The sequence below is a fragment of the Ambystoma mexicanum genome, chromosome 12 (assembly GCF_040938575.1).
Source record: "Ambystoma mexicanum isolate Mex_15411 chromosome 12, UKY_AmexF1_1, whole genome shotgun sequence".
Lineage (NCBI taxonomy): Eukaryota > Metazoa > Chordata > Amphibia > Caudata > Ambystomatidae > Ambystoma > Ambystoma mexicanum.
The window spans coordinates 1,094,504,229-1,094,519,101 of NC_090936.1; the positions used below are offsets into that span (position 1 = coordinate 1,094,504,229).

The 14,873-nt window shown below is 46.7% G+C and overlaps 1 protein-coding gene across 7 annotated transcripts in view; it reads left to right on the top strand.

The window, feature by feature from the left end:
• The window catches only part of TASOR2 (transcription activation suppressor family member 2), a 1,665,218-nt gene that overhangs the window by 178,779 nt on the left and 1,471,566 nt on the right, over positions 1-14,873 (top strand). For all 7 annotated transcript variants that reach the window (XM_069629643.1, XM_069629647.1, XM_069629648.1 and 4 more), the window contains exons 6-9: positions 6,788-6,925; positions 7,041-7,177; positions 7,270-7,289; positions 7,384-7,483. In XM_069629643.1, the coding sequence (XP_069485744.1) occupies positions 6,788-6,925; positions 7,041-7,177; positions 7,270-7,289; positions 7,384-7,483 (395 nt within the window). The remainder of the gene's footprint in view (positions 1-6,787; positions 6,926-7,040; positions 7,178-7,269; positions 7,290-7,383; positions 7,484-14,873) is intronic.

The window sequence follows — 14,873 nt, forward strand, 5'->3', positions numbered from 1 at the left end:
CGGGACACTCTTTATTGTCGGCCCAGTGACTTGGGCTGCCACATCGGTAACACCCTCTTTGTCTGGTTCTCCCTCTGCCATCTTGGGGAAATTGGCCTTTGTTTTGACGTTCTCCTCCTAATACAGGCATCCTGTTCATGTTGAATCCGTTTCCTCTACTGGCTTCTACCTTGTCAGGTCTCCTTGTTGAGAATTGATTCTTGTATGTATCTCCACTTCGCGAAGTCCTTCGCCGCAAATTGCTGTTGCTGGGCAAAGACCCGTCTTTTCGTAATATCATTTTCTTTTTTCTGCCGCCTCTTACTATTCCTATCTCGTCATCTTGATCAGATTGCACAACACTGATCGATGAGTTGACTGATATGTCCTTCACTCTGTTTTCCAAAGTTGAAACACACGTCTCCGTGTGCTCCACTTCTTTGGCCAATCTTAACACTACATCAAGTGTAGGGTCATCTTCAGACCATAGTCTCTCCCTAACCTTGCTGCTCCTGCATTCCAGCATAAATTGGTCCCTGATCCTCTCATCTAGTTGCTGGTTGAACTTGCAATTTCGAGCGATTTTCCTTAGCGCAGTAACATACTGTTCTACGGATTCTTCTTTCTCTTGAACTCGTTTACCGAATTTGTATCTTTCTAGGATAGTGCTCATTTTTTTGTCATAGTGCTTATTAAGTTTGGCAATGGCAATCTCGTACATGTTCATGTCCCCTATCTCATCTCCTATAAGTTCAGGCAAATCTTCAAATTTCTCTTGGCCAGCTGGGCCCAGGCAATGCAGCAGTAGAGACTTTTTTCTTTCTATACTGTAGTTTGCTCCACACACTACATGCTCAACAACCTCCAACCTGCTGTTCCTGGGTGCCTTTAACATCCAATTGGACTCCCCTGGCACAGCATCCACTGTTTTTATTGATCTCTGCTCCTCTATATCCCTTCCCATTCTCCCTTCTGGTCCAATCCACTCTGCTGGACAAACTCTGGACACCTTTATCCACTCCGACCTCCCTCTCTCATCCCCCCCCCTGGCGACCCCTCTCTTGGTCTGACCACCCTCTTCTCTCCTCCCATCCAGGCCCCTGTGACCACCAAAATCCCTGCCGACCTCGTTCACGAACAACGGTCCGATGGAACGAGTGTCAGCTGCTGCCTTCACTTCCACTTTTATGACCCCCCTTGCCCTCCCAACTCTACCACTGACACTGCTTTCAGCAACTTCCACCTGTCCATCACCAACATCATTGACAGTCATGAGGATACACATGAAACTCGCCTCTAAGCGCAACACTTGGGACGACTCCGAACTTGCAGACCTGAAACGAAAGTGCAGAGCTAATGAATGGAAGTGGCCAACCTCAGGCTCATCCTCTGACAAACTCACTTCACCACCAAAACTCCTGAACAGCCTGGTCACTCACTCTCTCAACCCATCCCTCACCCCCTTGCCCACTCACCCTCCTCCTTCCTCCTTCTTCTACCGCAAGAAGTCACCAGATTTGTCAGCTCCATGAAGGTCTCTTCGAAACCGGTTTCCTGTTGCTCATCCAGAACAATCAAGGACAACGTTAGTTCTCTCGCCCCTGCACTCGCTGATCTCTGTAACAACTCCTTTACAACAGGTGCTCGCTCCTCGTCCTTCAAGCACTCCCTTATGCGCCCCCTCCTTCCTGTTCAGCCAACTACTGCCCTATCTCCAGCACCGCTTTCCTGGGGAAACTGCTGGAGGAGTTGGCCTTGTCTCAACTCACCTTTCACACTACCATCAATCTGGATTCCGAGTATCCAGAGGCAGGGAAACTGCTCTTCCGAACACCCGTGAATAACTGCTTGCACCCCTGGATTCCAACTCCCCTGCTGTCCTCATCCTTCTTGATCTCTCCTCTGCCTTTGACACAGTCAACCACTCATCCTCATACAAAGGCTCCATGACCCCCTTGGTATCTTGGAGCGGGCACTGGACTGGCTGACGACCTTTGTAACTTACCGCTCCTCCCAAGTCATCTTGGGCAGCTTCTCCTCTCCTGCTTCCTTCTCCATCTGTGGTATCCCCTAGGGCTCTATTCTCTCACCTTGGCTCTTTAACATCTACCTTACTCAGCTGGCACTCCTCATCTCCTCCAACTTCCTGTCCTATGCTGACGACCCATAACTCTTCTTCAAACTTCCTGCTGAACCTCTTGCACCTTCCATCATCCCCAACTGCCTTTCTGCCATCCAGGCCTGGTGCACTTCCAATTATCTCTGCCTCAATGCCAGCAAAACTGAGATCCTTCCGATTGGGACCCCTTCACTCTGGCCTTCTTCCCTTCACTCTGGCCTTCTTCCCTTCACTCTGGTCTTCTTCCATGGGCTCCCATCTGGCTCCCTCTCCTGAAGCCAGAAACCTCAGTCATCCTCGACTACTCTCTCTCCTTCCTCCCTCACACTCAGGAAATTGCCAAGAAGTCCCACTTTCAGATCTTCCCTCTCAAAGAAATTCTACCTTTTCTCACCTCCCCCCAGAAGCTCAATGTTACCCTAGCCCTGGTTCTCTCTAGGCTTGGCTATTGCAATAGCCTCCTCCTGAATCTACTTTCTTCAGCCTCTCCAGCTAATCCAGAATAGGGCAGCAAGCTTATCCTTGGCCTCAAGCCCAGTCATTGCGTCTCTCTGCCCTATACAAAGTCTTTACTGGCTCCTATTTGCTTCACGGATTAAATTCAAATCCCTCTGTATCATCTACAAGGCTGTCTTGGCCCGGGGACCACACTATCTGCAACTTTCTTGCTAAATATTCCCGCTCTAGACCTATGCACTACTCTGGCACCAGCTCCTTGGGTGTAAAGCGTTTGGCTAAAGAAGGCAGGAGGTTGATCGCTTTCCACAGCTGGCTCCCTTCTTTGGAACAGCCCCCTCCCTCTTCGTCTTGAGCAGGACTTTATTAAATTCCGGAAGATCCTCAAGACCTTCCTCTTAACCTCCTCCCCTCCCTCTCTCCTCTGCTAATCTCACAGTTGCTTGTTTGGTGTTCAGGGCCCTGACCTACCACACTGAATCACCCCAGCTTCTGTCTATCCTCTGCACTTGCCTCGGGTCACCCTGCACCCTTGGATGCTTGCACTTACCTTACATTGCACTTCACCCGTTGCTCACCCATGAGCACCCCAGCACCTATCTCATTCCCTCTCCCTTCTGCACTTGCATGTTCTGAACACTCACAAGGCATAGTAGGTTTGTGCCCCCCCTCCACTGTATTTTGATATATTTATGCATTTTAATTGTTTCTCATCCCTTGTCCCCTCCTTGTTGCCCTGTGGGTGCTTTGAAACCGCATTTACTTCCTGTATAAGCGCCTGACAAGCTAACAATAAATAAATTGAAAATAAATAAATTAATCCTGAAACAGATTAGTTACAGGGGTTGCAATGTATTTACTTGCAAAGTTTGTAGAATAACTTTATTATTCCTGAAACAAACTAATGGTAATAGTTTACTACAAATGGGGTCTTACCTTGAATTGCATACTGCCATGCTTAGTCTTTTATACTTTGATTTACTTTCCAGAAGTATTGTTGGTTTTTACATTGTGTTTATTGTTTATAATAGTACTTACCTTTTTAAAGAATTCTCTTTGCCTGTGTACATACAAAATAAACCATTATTTTTTTTTACATATATCAGCGTATAAGTGTTTCTTTGGATATGTGTATGCTACAAGTTCTTGGTACCTTCCTACAGCCGTCTCTCTCCTAAGATGAGCTTGGCTGCTCTGCCACCTACCATTACCTTGTGTGGTGCAGGCCTATACTAAGAGTTGGCGTTTGTGTATTGCCCAATGGATAGTCTTACTTAGATGGACTTTAGAAACACTGTCCTAACACCAAGGTACTGTGAGACTCTTGGCTAAACTTACCTAGAGCTGAATTGCTGCTCCTGTGTTGCTGGAGTGCTGAATTGTGTGTTTGGGAGTTTGCTCATACACGTTCGCACAGGCCTAACACTGGTGAGCCTACAGGGAGACTTCTACTAAGTCCCTGACTCTTTTTCCAACAAAGATTGTTACTTGCTACAGAAGACTTCCTCTGGAACCTTTGACTTTCTACAGCTGTGCCTTTCCTGTGTTGCCCTCCAAACTAAATCTTGAGACACTCATAACTAGTTAGGGATGGACTTCTAAAGTGTTAGGCCTCTGTGAAATGATTGCAAAGTATTTACTTAACGTATATTGGTTTTGTTTCATTTATCTTAATAGAAACAGTTATTACAAAAGTATTTTACTTGCTTTTGAAATGCATTCTGCCATTCTAAAAAGTATTACAAAGTGGTTTACTTACTGTTAATAAAGCATTGGTTTTTCAGAAGTTACTTATTGTGCGTTCTAGTACTTGGCTTGCTGAACAATTACTTACCTTAGTGTATATTTAAAATAAACCATTATTTGTATACAACGTTTAGTGTTTCAGGGTTCCTTTGCGCCTACCGGTATAGCCTAAGATTGTTGTACCTGTTAGGCAGAATCCTGTGCAGTTCCCTTAGGGAACACTGCAAAAAGATGAATAATGCAGGAGTAAGCTGTAAACCCAATTGGTAGCAGTCCGCACCACCCAGATTTACCTGTTAGCTGTGGCTGAGCAGTCAGACCGCTCTCAAGAAGAGTAGGGCAGTATATAGAGTATACACATTACGGCTAAAAACACAGTAGAGCAAGTATATCATTATTTATTTAAAACACACTAGGCAATATACTAGCACTCTAAATCAAAAGCAAGTTAAAACACAGTCAGGTAAAGTATACACACCTCCCTTAATAACTACTAGACAAGTCAGAATTAAAACACCACGATTTGTTAAACAGATGTGAGCGCATAACCTGATGGCACCCCAATAGTTCAGTTAAAGGGAGAGAAAAAGGCAGAGCATAGAAATAAAACAGGTCCCAACACTATTAGGAGTTCTCAGCAAGGCAATAAAGGCAGTATAGACTGTAGAGCCAAAGTTCATAGGCCAGGCCCACTTAAAAGGGAGCAAAGCGAAATGTGCCCAGGATCACACGGTTTAAAAATGCACTAAAAGTCTTTGCAGAATGTTCAAAAGAGGTTGGGGCGATTCAAGAAGGTAAAGTTAGGTCTGGGGCCAACCCAGTTGGCAAGCCAAGGATTTAAGGGTCACCTTGGGCAAACCGAAGAAAGGGAGGCCAGGCAGGACACAGTACCTTAAACAGAGAGGTAGTTCCAGCTGTGGCAGTTGTTCCTGTCAGTGGTTACAGTTCGTTGTTTCGACCAGGGGAAGAGACGATCTCGTCGAGGAGGAAACGTAGAGTCGTTGCACTGCACAGGGATGAAATCAGCCGCAGAGTTTGTCAATAAAAGGAGCGTTCCTTTTATTTGCGGTCAAAGTGGTGAAGCTTGGCTATCCGGCCGCCGGGGTGCTTGGCACGGGCGATTCGACCAAGAGACGTCTTTGGAAGGCGAAAAGGGTGAACTGGTTGGTCCCACCAGCTCAGAGGAAGAAGACTCGTCCAGCAGAAGATCTTCTCTTGTCGTCGGGGAAAGTGGTGAGGTAGTTGCAGCAGGGCTTCACCGGTGGTTGCAGATGGCTCAGCTTCTTCCCTCTTCGGATTCTTAGGTCCTGTGGCGACTTCTGAAGTTCCAGTCCCAAAGGCCCTGCTTTTATGCAGAAAACCCCCCATTCATCAGCCTAGCTGTCAATCACACATGCTAAGTGGTGAGCTGGGCGGCTCACCAATGGGCCAATCAGAGTAGAGTGTGACTTGGGTTGCTGAGGCAACGCAGTCCAGGGTGCCAATTCCCTTTTCGACCACTCCTGTGGAACCCAGACAGAGTGGCACCATTTGGAGGGCTTCTGTGGAGAAGCCCGCCAAAATAGTGAAACAAAGGGCTCGACCTTGGTCAGAGTTACAGAGACGGACACAAACGCCATTTTAGAAAAGAGTTCTGGCAAAAAGACCCCACCGGGGATTTAATATTAAATAAATAAACCGGCGGTATCTTTAACATTGCACCAAAAAGTGGTGCGTTTAAAATCAATGGGAACATCCCATAGAGAATATTCCGGTGGAATATTTTGTGTGGTAACCACTGCCACCAGCCAGAAACTCGACAAGGGGGAGGACTGGACCCCCTTGAAAACAGACCCAGGGGCAGTATAATTAACCCCTTCCAGTGCTTCCAAAATATGATGGTTTGTACTGGTTCTGTTGACAATTTAGTACTAGTAAAGTCAATGGTGACTTTATATGCCCTGGGAGACAGTAGTCAGTCCCAGGGTATGGAGTCTATGTTTGGGGGTCACTATGACACCCCTGTGTTACTGCACTGAGGGTGCTGGCTAACACGCACATAAAAAATAGATGATACCCTATGGAGTAGAAAGAAAACCCCATAGCCCATAAGCACACAGAGTCAAAGACACTCAAATCATGCCTAAGAGTGGGAGGAAAAAGAGTCTCCCTCTTAGCAGGAGAAAAACAAACCCCAAAAATCCAGCAAAGCTGCTGGGGGACTCACTAGGTTTGGGAAATTAGCCTTATAAGAGAATTCTCCCCAACAGTACCATCTACAGCCCTTTCTCCCTTCTAAGATAAGCCTGGCTGCTCAGCCATTGCTACCAACCTACTTGTGTGGTACCGGCCTATACTAAGAGTTGGAGTCTTGTGTACCAAGTGTGAGTCTTCACAAGTCCTATCATTGGTGGACTTTTGTAAAACTCCCTAACATATGGTTTTTATCGAACTGCTTTTAAAACCTTTTTATTTATTAACAATTTAATTTCTGTTTTCTTGTTACAGGGGAAAGTGAAAGTTGTTCCAGAGAACTACACAACAAGCTATACTGTTCCATCTCCTGGCTATGATTGCCATGTATCCACAAAGAATAGCAAAATGTCTATCCGAACTAGTCATTTCCAAGCCTTTGAATTAAATCAGGTAAAGCTTTCCTAATTAGAACTCAAAAGAACATCTTTCCTGTATTTCATTTGAGAGGAGAAAGTCTGGTATATGAGCATTTAATCAGCCTATCTGTTGTTTTTTTTTTTTTTAGTATTTTTTGTACGAGTTAAACAATGGCAGAGTGGTTACGCGGCCAAGACAAGTCTGTCCATACATAATTCTTGCTTTCCAGTACATGGAGCCTAAACATACAATGCAGCCTAAAAATACAATGCCTGATAAAAATAGGTAAGACTGGCTTAGTGTTTTGATAATTTGATAAGTTAAAGGTGTTTAATTTCCTCTCATCTTAACATCTTTTTTCTTATCTTTCTCACTAGAACCTTGCGCAATACAGATGGTAGGTCATGAATGTTTTTTTTCCACACACATTTATGAATTTTGTCATTGGTTTGTTTCTAATTTTTTTTTAAATTTTTTTTGTTTACTTTTAGAGTATTACAGTGCATGGAGTGGCCAACTTCTTATCTTGGGAAAGCTGGTGTGTGATGTAGCTTTTCAGTCACCTTTCAGCGCGTCTCTTCCAGCCCAACTGTAAGTTTTTGTTTCCCCTTTTCAAGCTCTTTGTGGTGTAGTATCCCATTTATCTGTCTGGGTTGCCAATTGGTTTTGCTAAATTCTTCCTTGTTGACTATTGCTAGGATAACCAAGCAAATGCATCAACCACCTTGCAGGTATGCATTCCGAAAAGGCCTATTTTCCAAACGATTTGCCCATCATTAACAAAAATCACTTTAAGCGGAAGGAATTGGAAATCTGTACAACTGAAAATAAATCATGCTTTGTGTCACTAGAGATGGATTAGGATACAATAACCTTTTTTTCAGTGCGTTCTGAATATTTTCACATCTCAAGACACTCTGGAACAAAGTCGTTATCACCCTGGATCTAGCTCACTCCCTCCTAACCTCAATCCCTCCTAACCTCACTCCCAGCACTCTCCCTCCAGGAAGCTCCCCCGTCAAACTCTTTGACCTTTGGCTCTAGAACGCCCTCGCACCCTTCACCCCAACAAAACGGCTTCTATGAGGTCAGGCCCCACACAGAGGTAGACCGCTAGCCTCAAAATCGCTCAAAACCTTCAAGCACCATCTGGATCTGACCTGGAGACTTAACCCAACCGCCCAGAACAAAACCGCCCTAGCAAGACAAACAAGGGCTTACAGATTGGAAATCATAAAAACCAAGAAAGCATAGAATCATTTCTGAATTCAATTCGGCGGGCTGCTCTAATCCCCCACCCAACACCCAATCCCTTTGCAATGCCTTTTCAGAACACTTCCACAACGTCTCTATCGACAGACACTCCACCATCATCTCTACACTAGAAACAGTGCCCCTGCCTGTTGGGTAAGAATTGGTGCAGTCACACTGTGTGAGACTACACAACACTTATCTACTTGGTATAAGGTAACCCACCTTTTGGTATAGGTCTGTAGTACACAAGTTCGTAGTGTGACTTAGCAGCCAGGCCTATCCGACGAGGTGTAAATGTGAGCTGTAGAACTGTACAAATGTAATCTGTAAATACAAGTATCCAAGTAACACTCTGATTCAAGATTTGTTATAAATAATTATTTATTTAATTAACATCAATTTTTAAACAAGCGTTCTTTAAAAAGGCAATTCATGTAACCATGTAGATACACTTTAAAATTCCTTTTCAGAATCAGAACAATTTAGTGGATAATCTTTGGATATGCTTCTTACACAATTCCTACACCCTTAGGGGACTTCAATCACAAGGACAGTAACTGCATTTATATATCACACTAGTTATACTTTGCAGATTCTGAAGTTGCAGGAATGAAAGGTTTAAGGAAGGAAAAGGTTAAACAGGTTCTCTTTGTATGTGACGACACTTAAATCTTCCAATGAAATCTAAACAAGCATTTCCCAGCAGTAACAGTCTAAAACAAGTTAACACCTATGAGGGACAAACAATATCAAAGTCAATGGGCTAGCAGGGAGCCAGGACAGCCAAAGTCAAATTGAAACAGTCTATGGAGCTGAGGCACTTCTTAGAATCAAAGTCTTGCACAAAGTTAGAGAGTTTGTTAGAAAATCACTTTAGGGGCACAAGCTGTTTAGCCTCTGGAAACAGAGTTGGAATCGACTCTAAAAGTAAGCCACTGCAATTCCCAACTGAGAAAAGCACAGCTAAAAGATGTTGAGGTAAGTATCCCAAGTCTAAACAGTACCTCTGGTTTGAAGAGGAGTGGTCCAGCTGGATTCTGTCCTGCTACAGAAGTGCAGACCCAGTGTTCCTGAGCCTTAGTCATGCGGACAAGAGGGAGGACATCTGGAGGGCTACTGTGGCGGTACTTGCGAGGTCGTCGACTGCTGCAGGCTCTTTTCGGTTCAGCGGCACTTCACGGTTTCAGAGCTAAGCAAAGAGCACTGTCGCAGATCTCAGATTCCGGTTGGGCGTACTTCACTCCTTGGGTCCTGCATTCAGGTGAGGGGGCCTCTAGCTCTGGTCGTCCTGCTTCTGGAGGGTCCTTAGGCGACTCCTGGAGCTTCTAGCTTGATTTCAGACGTTTCACTTAACTACGGATTACTCGACCCCTGGCACTATGTTCTTTCAGCAATGGAAGTACAGCCAGTCGGGCAAGATGCTCCAGTGGAGTTCATCTCAGGGTTAGTTGGTCCCACTCGCCCAAGGGTAGAAGTCGTCCCTTCCAGAGCTTCTCTATCAAATTAAAAAAGGAGTTTCAGCACAGCAGCAGGTCTTCACCGGGCAATTCAAATCTCCAGGAGGATGCAGCAAGCTTTGTTCACTGTTTATTCATCTGGTGTTTTTTTCCCAGTGGTCGACTCTGCCTCTAGTCCCAAAGCCCTTGCCTTTTAAGCAGGTTTCTCCCATTCATGCACAGCCTAGGCAGTCAATCACACAGCAGGGAGGCTGTCCTCACAGGACAGCCAGCCAGCCAATCAGGAGTGTTTGCATTCAAGCATTCCTAGAGACAAAGGACAGGGGAGTTTCGGGACCCTCTATCTCATCCTGTCCTTCCAGATACACTGGAGCTAGAGGCGGGCTTCAGGGCTGAAGCCCGCCAAAGCAAGATAAACGAAGGGCTCAAATCTGTCTTAACGCACAGAGTAAAACCCAAGAAAGACCTCACAAACAGAAAATGGCAAAAAAACGACGACCGGGTCCATTTTGACGAAATGGTCACCCATGAGTGCTGTATTGTAGCTGAGGGTTCAGCCTGCGGTAGGAAAGCACAATGGTAGGAAAAATTAAACGACTACCACCAGTCATTTAAAGTAGTGAGGATAACATAAAAATGTTACATGAGAGTGTAGCATAAGGGGCTACTAGGTAACCCCCAGCACTCCACATAAGATGGTTTGTGCCGGACCTACAAACTGAAAAAATAAGTAAAGTGAGTACAGTAGTTCACACAAGAAAAGGTATTTAAACCTTATGAGAAATCTAAAGGATTTCTCTGGGACAATGCACTGAAGGTGCTGTGTATCACCATGCAAAAAGTAGATGCCTATGGAGTTTGTCAGATTCCAAAAACATTGGAAACGCCTAATCCAAATCAGGTCAAAACACATGAGTGAGTAAAAGGTCTTATTCACTCCAGGGTTAAAATTAAAAAGTCCTAAAGTCCAGCAGAAAAGCTGGGGGTCTCTAAGGTGGGAGGAATTAAGCATGGAAATGAAAATTCTCCCTAACACCGCCCATTACCCATCCAAAGTTTGCCCTGTCCTGTGCTAGGGGCAGGAGTTCATCTTGCCCCTAGCACAAAGCCACCCATCAGCTTCCCCCGAGAACGAACCCCTGCCTGCCTACCCTCCTCAAGAAACTACTAGCCTTAACCTGTGCAGGCAGTATTGTCCTCAACCACTCCCTAACATCAAAAACTTTTCCAGAAGCCTTAAAAACCTCCTAAAAAAAACAAAAAAAAAACACACTCAACCCACTCCTCCCCGACTACTGGCCCATTTCCAACACCCGCTTCATGGCCAAACGCATGGAACGCACAACAGAAAAGCAGCTCGGCCATTTCACTGAAGCCAACTGCTTCCTGGACCCTGCCCAATCTGGTTTCAGACCGCTCCGAGGAACGGAGTCCTCCCTATTGTCCATCTGGGATGACCTAAAAAGAACTGCAGACGCATTAAGGTTGCGCTGTACTCATTCTTCTCGACTTCTCTGCCGCCTTCAAAACCATCGACCACACCATTTAGACAGGCTACACCCTTTAGGAATCAAAGACACTGCCCTCACATGGATCTCCTCTTTCATCTCTAATCGCTAACAAATCATGCTCCTTCACCCTTTCCCCTCTACTTCACTACCAGTACCAAAATTGATCCGACAAGGAGCATCCCTGTCTCCCCTCCTTTTCAACATCTATCTGAACCCACTCCTCGCACTCATCCACTCCCACAATCTCACTTGCTACAACCTATGCAGATGACACCCAGATCATCTTTAAAAATCGCAACATCGCCAGGCTCCAACCGTCCAGATCTGTCATCATGCCTCTCGTATATGGACTACTGGATGAGGACCAACCACCTCATCCTCAATCCTGGGAAAACGGAAATCATTGTCTGCGGGAAAGCTGTGCTACTTCCCCCAACCTATTCCCTGGCCTCGACCCCTAGGTCTCCCCCCCCCTCCCTCACCCACCACCTCAGCCCCCCTGCCCCAAACCACCCATCTCACCCAACCCAACAACAAACCTTCCACCCAAACCTTGATGGATGCTGGCAGTGTTTGCAGCGGCACATCATGACATATTGTCGCCCCATCAACCCCCTCATCGACAGACAATCATACATCACTCTCCTACCCCTCCAGTCCTCTCTACCACTGCTCAGACTTTCAATCTAGGGAGCCAACAACTGGCGAGGCCAGCCAATCGCGTTGGACCAGAAAAATGACATTGAAAACAAACTCTGTTCGTATTTAAGGTATGTATACCCTGCACCAGATCTGTGTACCCAGGCTGCATCCATGACCACCCACCCATGCACTCTAGAATGCAGCTATGGCTATTTAATTCCGGTATAGCAGCTTGCATAGCCTTCCACACTGAAACCCCTGACCTACCGCAACACCTCTGCCAGTAGTATACAGTGATAACCTACGGAAAGTTTTGGTCTAGCTGGGCACACATCAAATCTCTGGCGCTAGCACTCTATCCTAAACCTCCAACAGCACAGAGGACAGTTTTTCTGAAGTCCAATTAAGACTTTAGTGAAACCATACAACTGAGACCGTACAAAACTCCACTCTTGGTATAAGGCTGTACCACCTGAGTATTTTGTAGCATAGACAGAGTAGCCAGGCTTACCTTTGGAGTGAGAGAGGGCTGTAGGAAGGCACAAAGAACTTGTAGTTTCTGATGCTTGTTAATCTGCTTGGAATCACATGCTGTGCATATGGTCCGACATCCAGTGGTAACCGCAGAGTATTGCATCTTGTCTTTCGGGGACCGAAAGGGGACGTCGGCATAGCCGTGTCTGTACACAATCCCTATCGTGACATGTGGTGTACCCAAAATCCCTCACGCGCCGAGGTCCCTCAGATTGTTTTTTTCCGCCCAGATAACTGGCCGCCCTATGGCGGAGCTCTTACTAGAGACATTGTTTATCTTTACCAAATTGTCGGTTTATTCTCCATTAAGTTACTTCACCCAACAAGAACATCTTCGACAAAGACTACGGGGGATTCGTCTACGGCTGTGGATTTCGGCGCCTAAGATCCGGCGGCTGGATTTTCCACGTGGTCGGGCCCTCTGGCCGACCTATACAGTAGGGAGAATGGGGTCGGGGTGGCCTATTGTCGGTATGTCTTTCCTTCTTTCCCCTCTTTTCCCTGTTGGTCTGGTCATCCTTCCCTTTAGCTAGGGAAAGGACTCCTTTTAGATTCTGCCCTAAGTGTAGTGTCAGATATCCTTGGAAGGACGAACACAGGACGTGTAACGCCCGTCTCCCCCTAGAGCACGACGAGAAGTGGTGTGCGGAATGCAAACTCCTTCGGCCTAAGACCCTTAAGGAGCGATGTGTAAAGCGGTGGGCCGCGTACGGTATGTCACGCGTGGAACCCCCTTCGACCACCGCCATGCCCGCTGAAAGTGACGGGGGGTACTTCGGATGACCAAACATCCGTTTCAGATGTTATAGACCTTGAGGTGGATGCTTCTAGGTCCACCACGCCCGTCCCGACCCTTTAAGGCTTCACACTGGTCTTGCTACAGGGACAACACCCGGCGACGGGTGTACAAGCGCATCGCACTAAGCACACGACCCCTACGCCAATTTCGACGTCTTCGTTGAAAAAGGCGAAAGCGCCAACAGGGCCGTCAAACTTCGCCGGTTCCCTTGGATCGTTTAGATCCAAAGCCTTCCCCCGCACCTGCAGCAGCATTTTGACACTCGGCAATCTAAACCAGCTAAGGGTGCTACTCCGAAACCTACACGCTTCGAAGCGTGGGAGCCTGACGCTTCAACAGTGTCTAAGGCCCGGTAGGCCTGAAAACTACGGCTAGGCCTCTACCTGGAAAACCAACCGCTAGGCCCTCTAGCGCAGCGGAAGGTATTACACCTGCCGATAAATCATCGGAGCCTCTGTCTCACGACGATTCGGTGACTATCGAAAGCAGCATCGGAAGAATTACGGCGGCGGTGGGCATTACCCCGGTTTCACCTAAGGTTATGGGACAAACCGTGGAAAAAGATTTAGGCGGATTGGGTTCCCGTTTCTGACAACGCTTACGAGGATAGTCGAGAGCCTCTTTCCGACACCGAGAGACTCCTTTTGACGCCGCAGGGCGGAGAACGTCGTTTCTCCTTGCGCAGGCCCGTTTGGGTCCTCTAAATGGACTACAGAAAAATTCGAAGGGTGTATGTATCGGCTGGAGCAGTTTAGCAGTTCTTCTGATCATCCTCCCCTGAAAAGGGCTAGGGTACACCCTAACCTTCAAATTCAGGAAGATCAGTCTCATATTTTCCAACAGGAAGACGCGGTCCAGATGGACACATATAGAGACATCTATAATGAAGAAGAAGAAGAAGCTTCTTTTCTGCTAAACTATGAGGAAGACCAACAGGATACTACGGACAACTGGGAGGAAACCCAGCAGGAAAGTCATGATCCATGGACACAGCAAGATCAGGACTCTGATGTTTTGTGCCTAGACTCTCCTCCGTCCACCCTGGCTCGCCAGGCCTCACCTGTGGGTGACCAAATGGCATTTAACTCCATGTTGAAAAAAGCAGCTGAATACTTTAAAATTGCCACTCAAGAGGCAGTACCTCAGCAGGATTTCGTGGAGGATATCATTAAGGAAAAACCTCCGGTGAGTCATGCCATCCCCCTCCTTAACTCTGTTAAGAGAAGGGTAGCACCCTCATTGGTGTCACCTGCTCAAACACGGGCAGTGAACCCAAGAGTCGAAAAATTATTTCAACCTTCCCCTTCCGACCCTCTATACATCAAAGGGCACGCCATCGCAGACTCACTGGTAGTGACTACCACTTGATGGAGGGCAGGGGTACCCCTTGCCACGGGGGAATCCCCACCGGACAAGGAATCTAAGCGCCTGTATGCCCCTGGCAAACATGTCACGTCAGCAGCCGCATACACTATACGGGTTGCTAATAATACTAGCTATGCTGATGCCCAATGGAATTTGCTCCAGGAAGGCCTCCCAGCAGCTCCCGAACCCACCAATCCCATTGAAAGAACGTTGCCAGGTAAGAGAGTAACTTGCTCTTCTGAGAGCTCTAATTTGGACGGAAGACGGTCTCGTCTTCCCCTCCAGCGAGAGGGTTCAGAACATGCTTTCTCAGATCCCTCAATATGTAGCCAGTTGGGAGGTGACTGTACGCAAAGCCATGCGTTTGCTAGGGATGATGGCGTCATGCATATACTTGGTTCCCCACGCTCGGCTGCGTA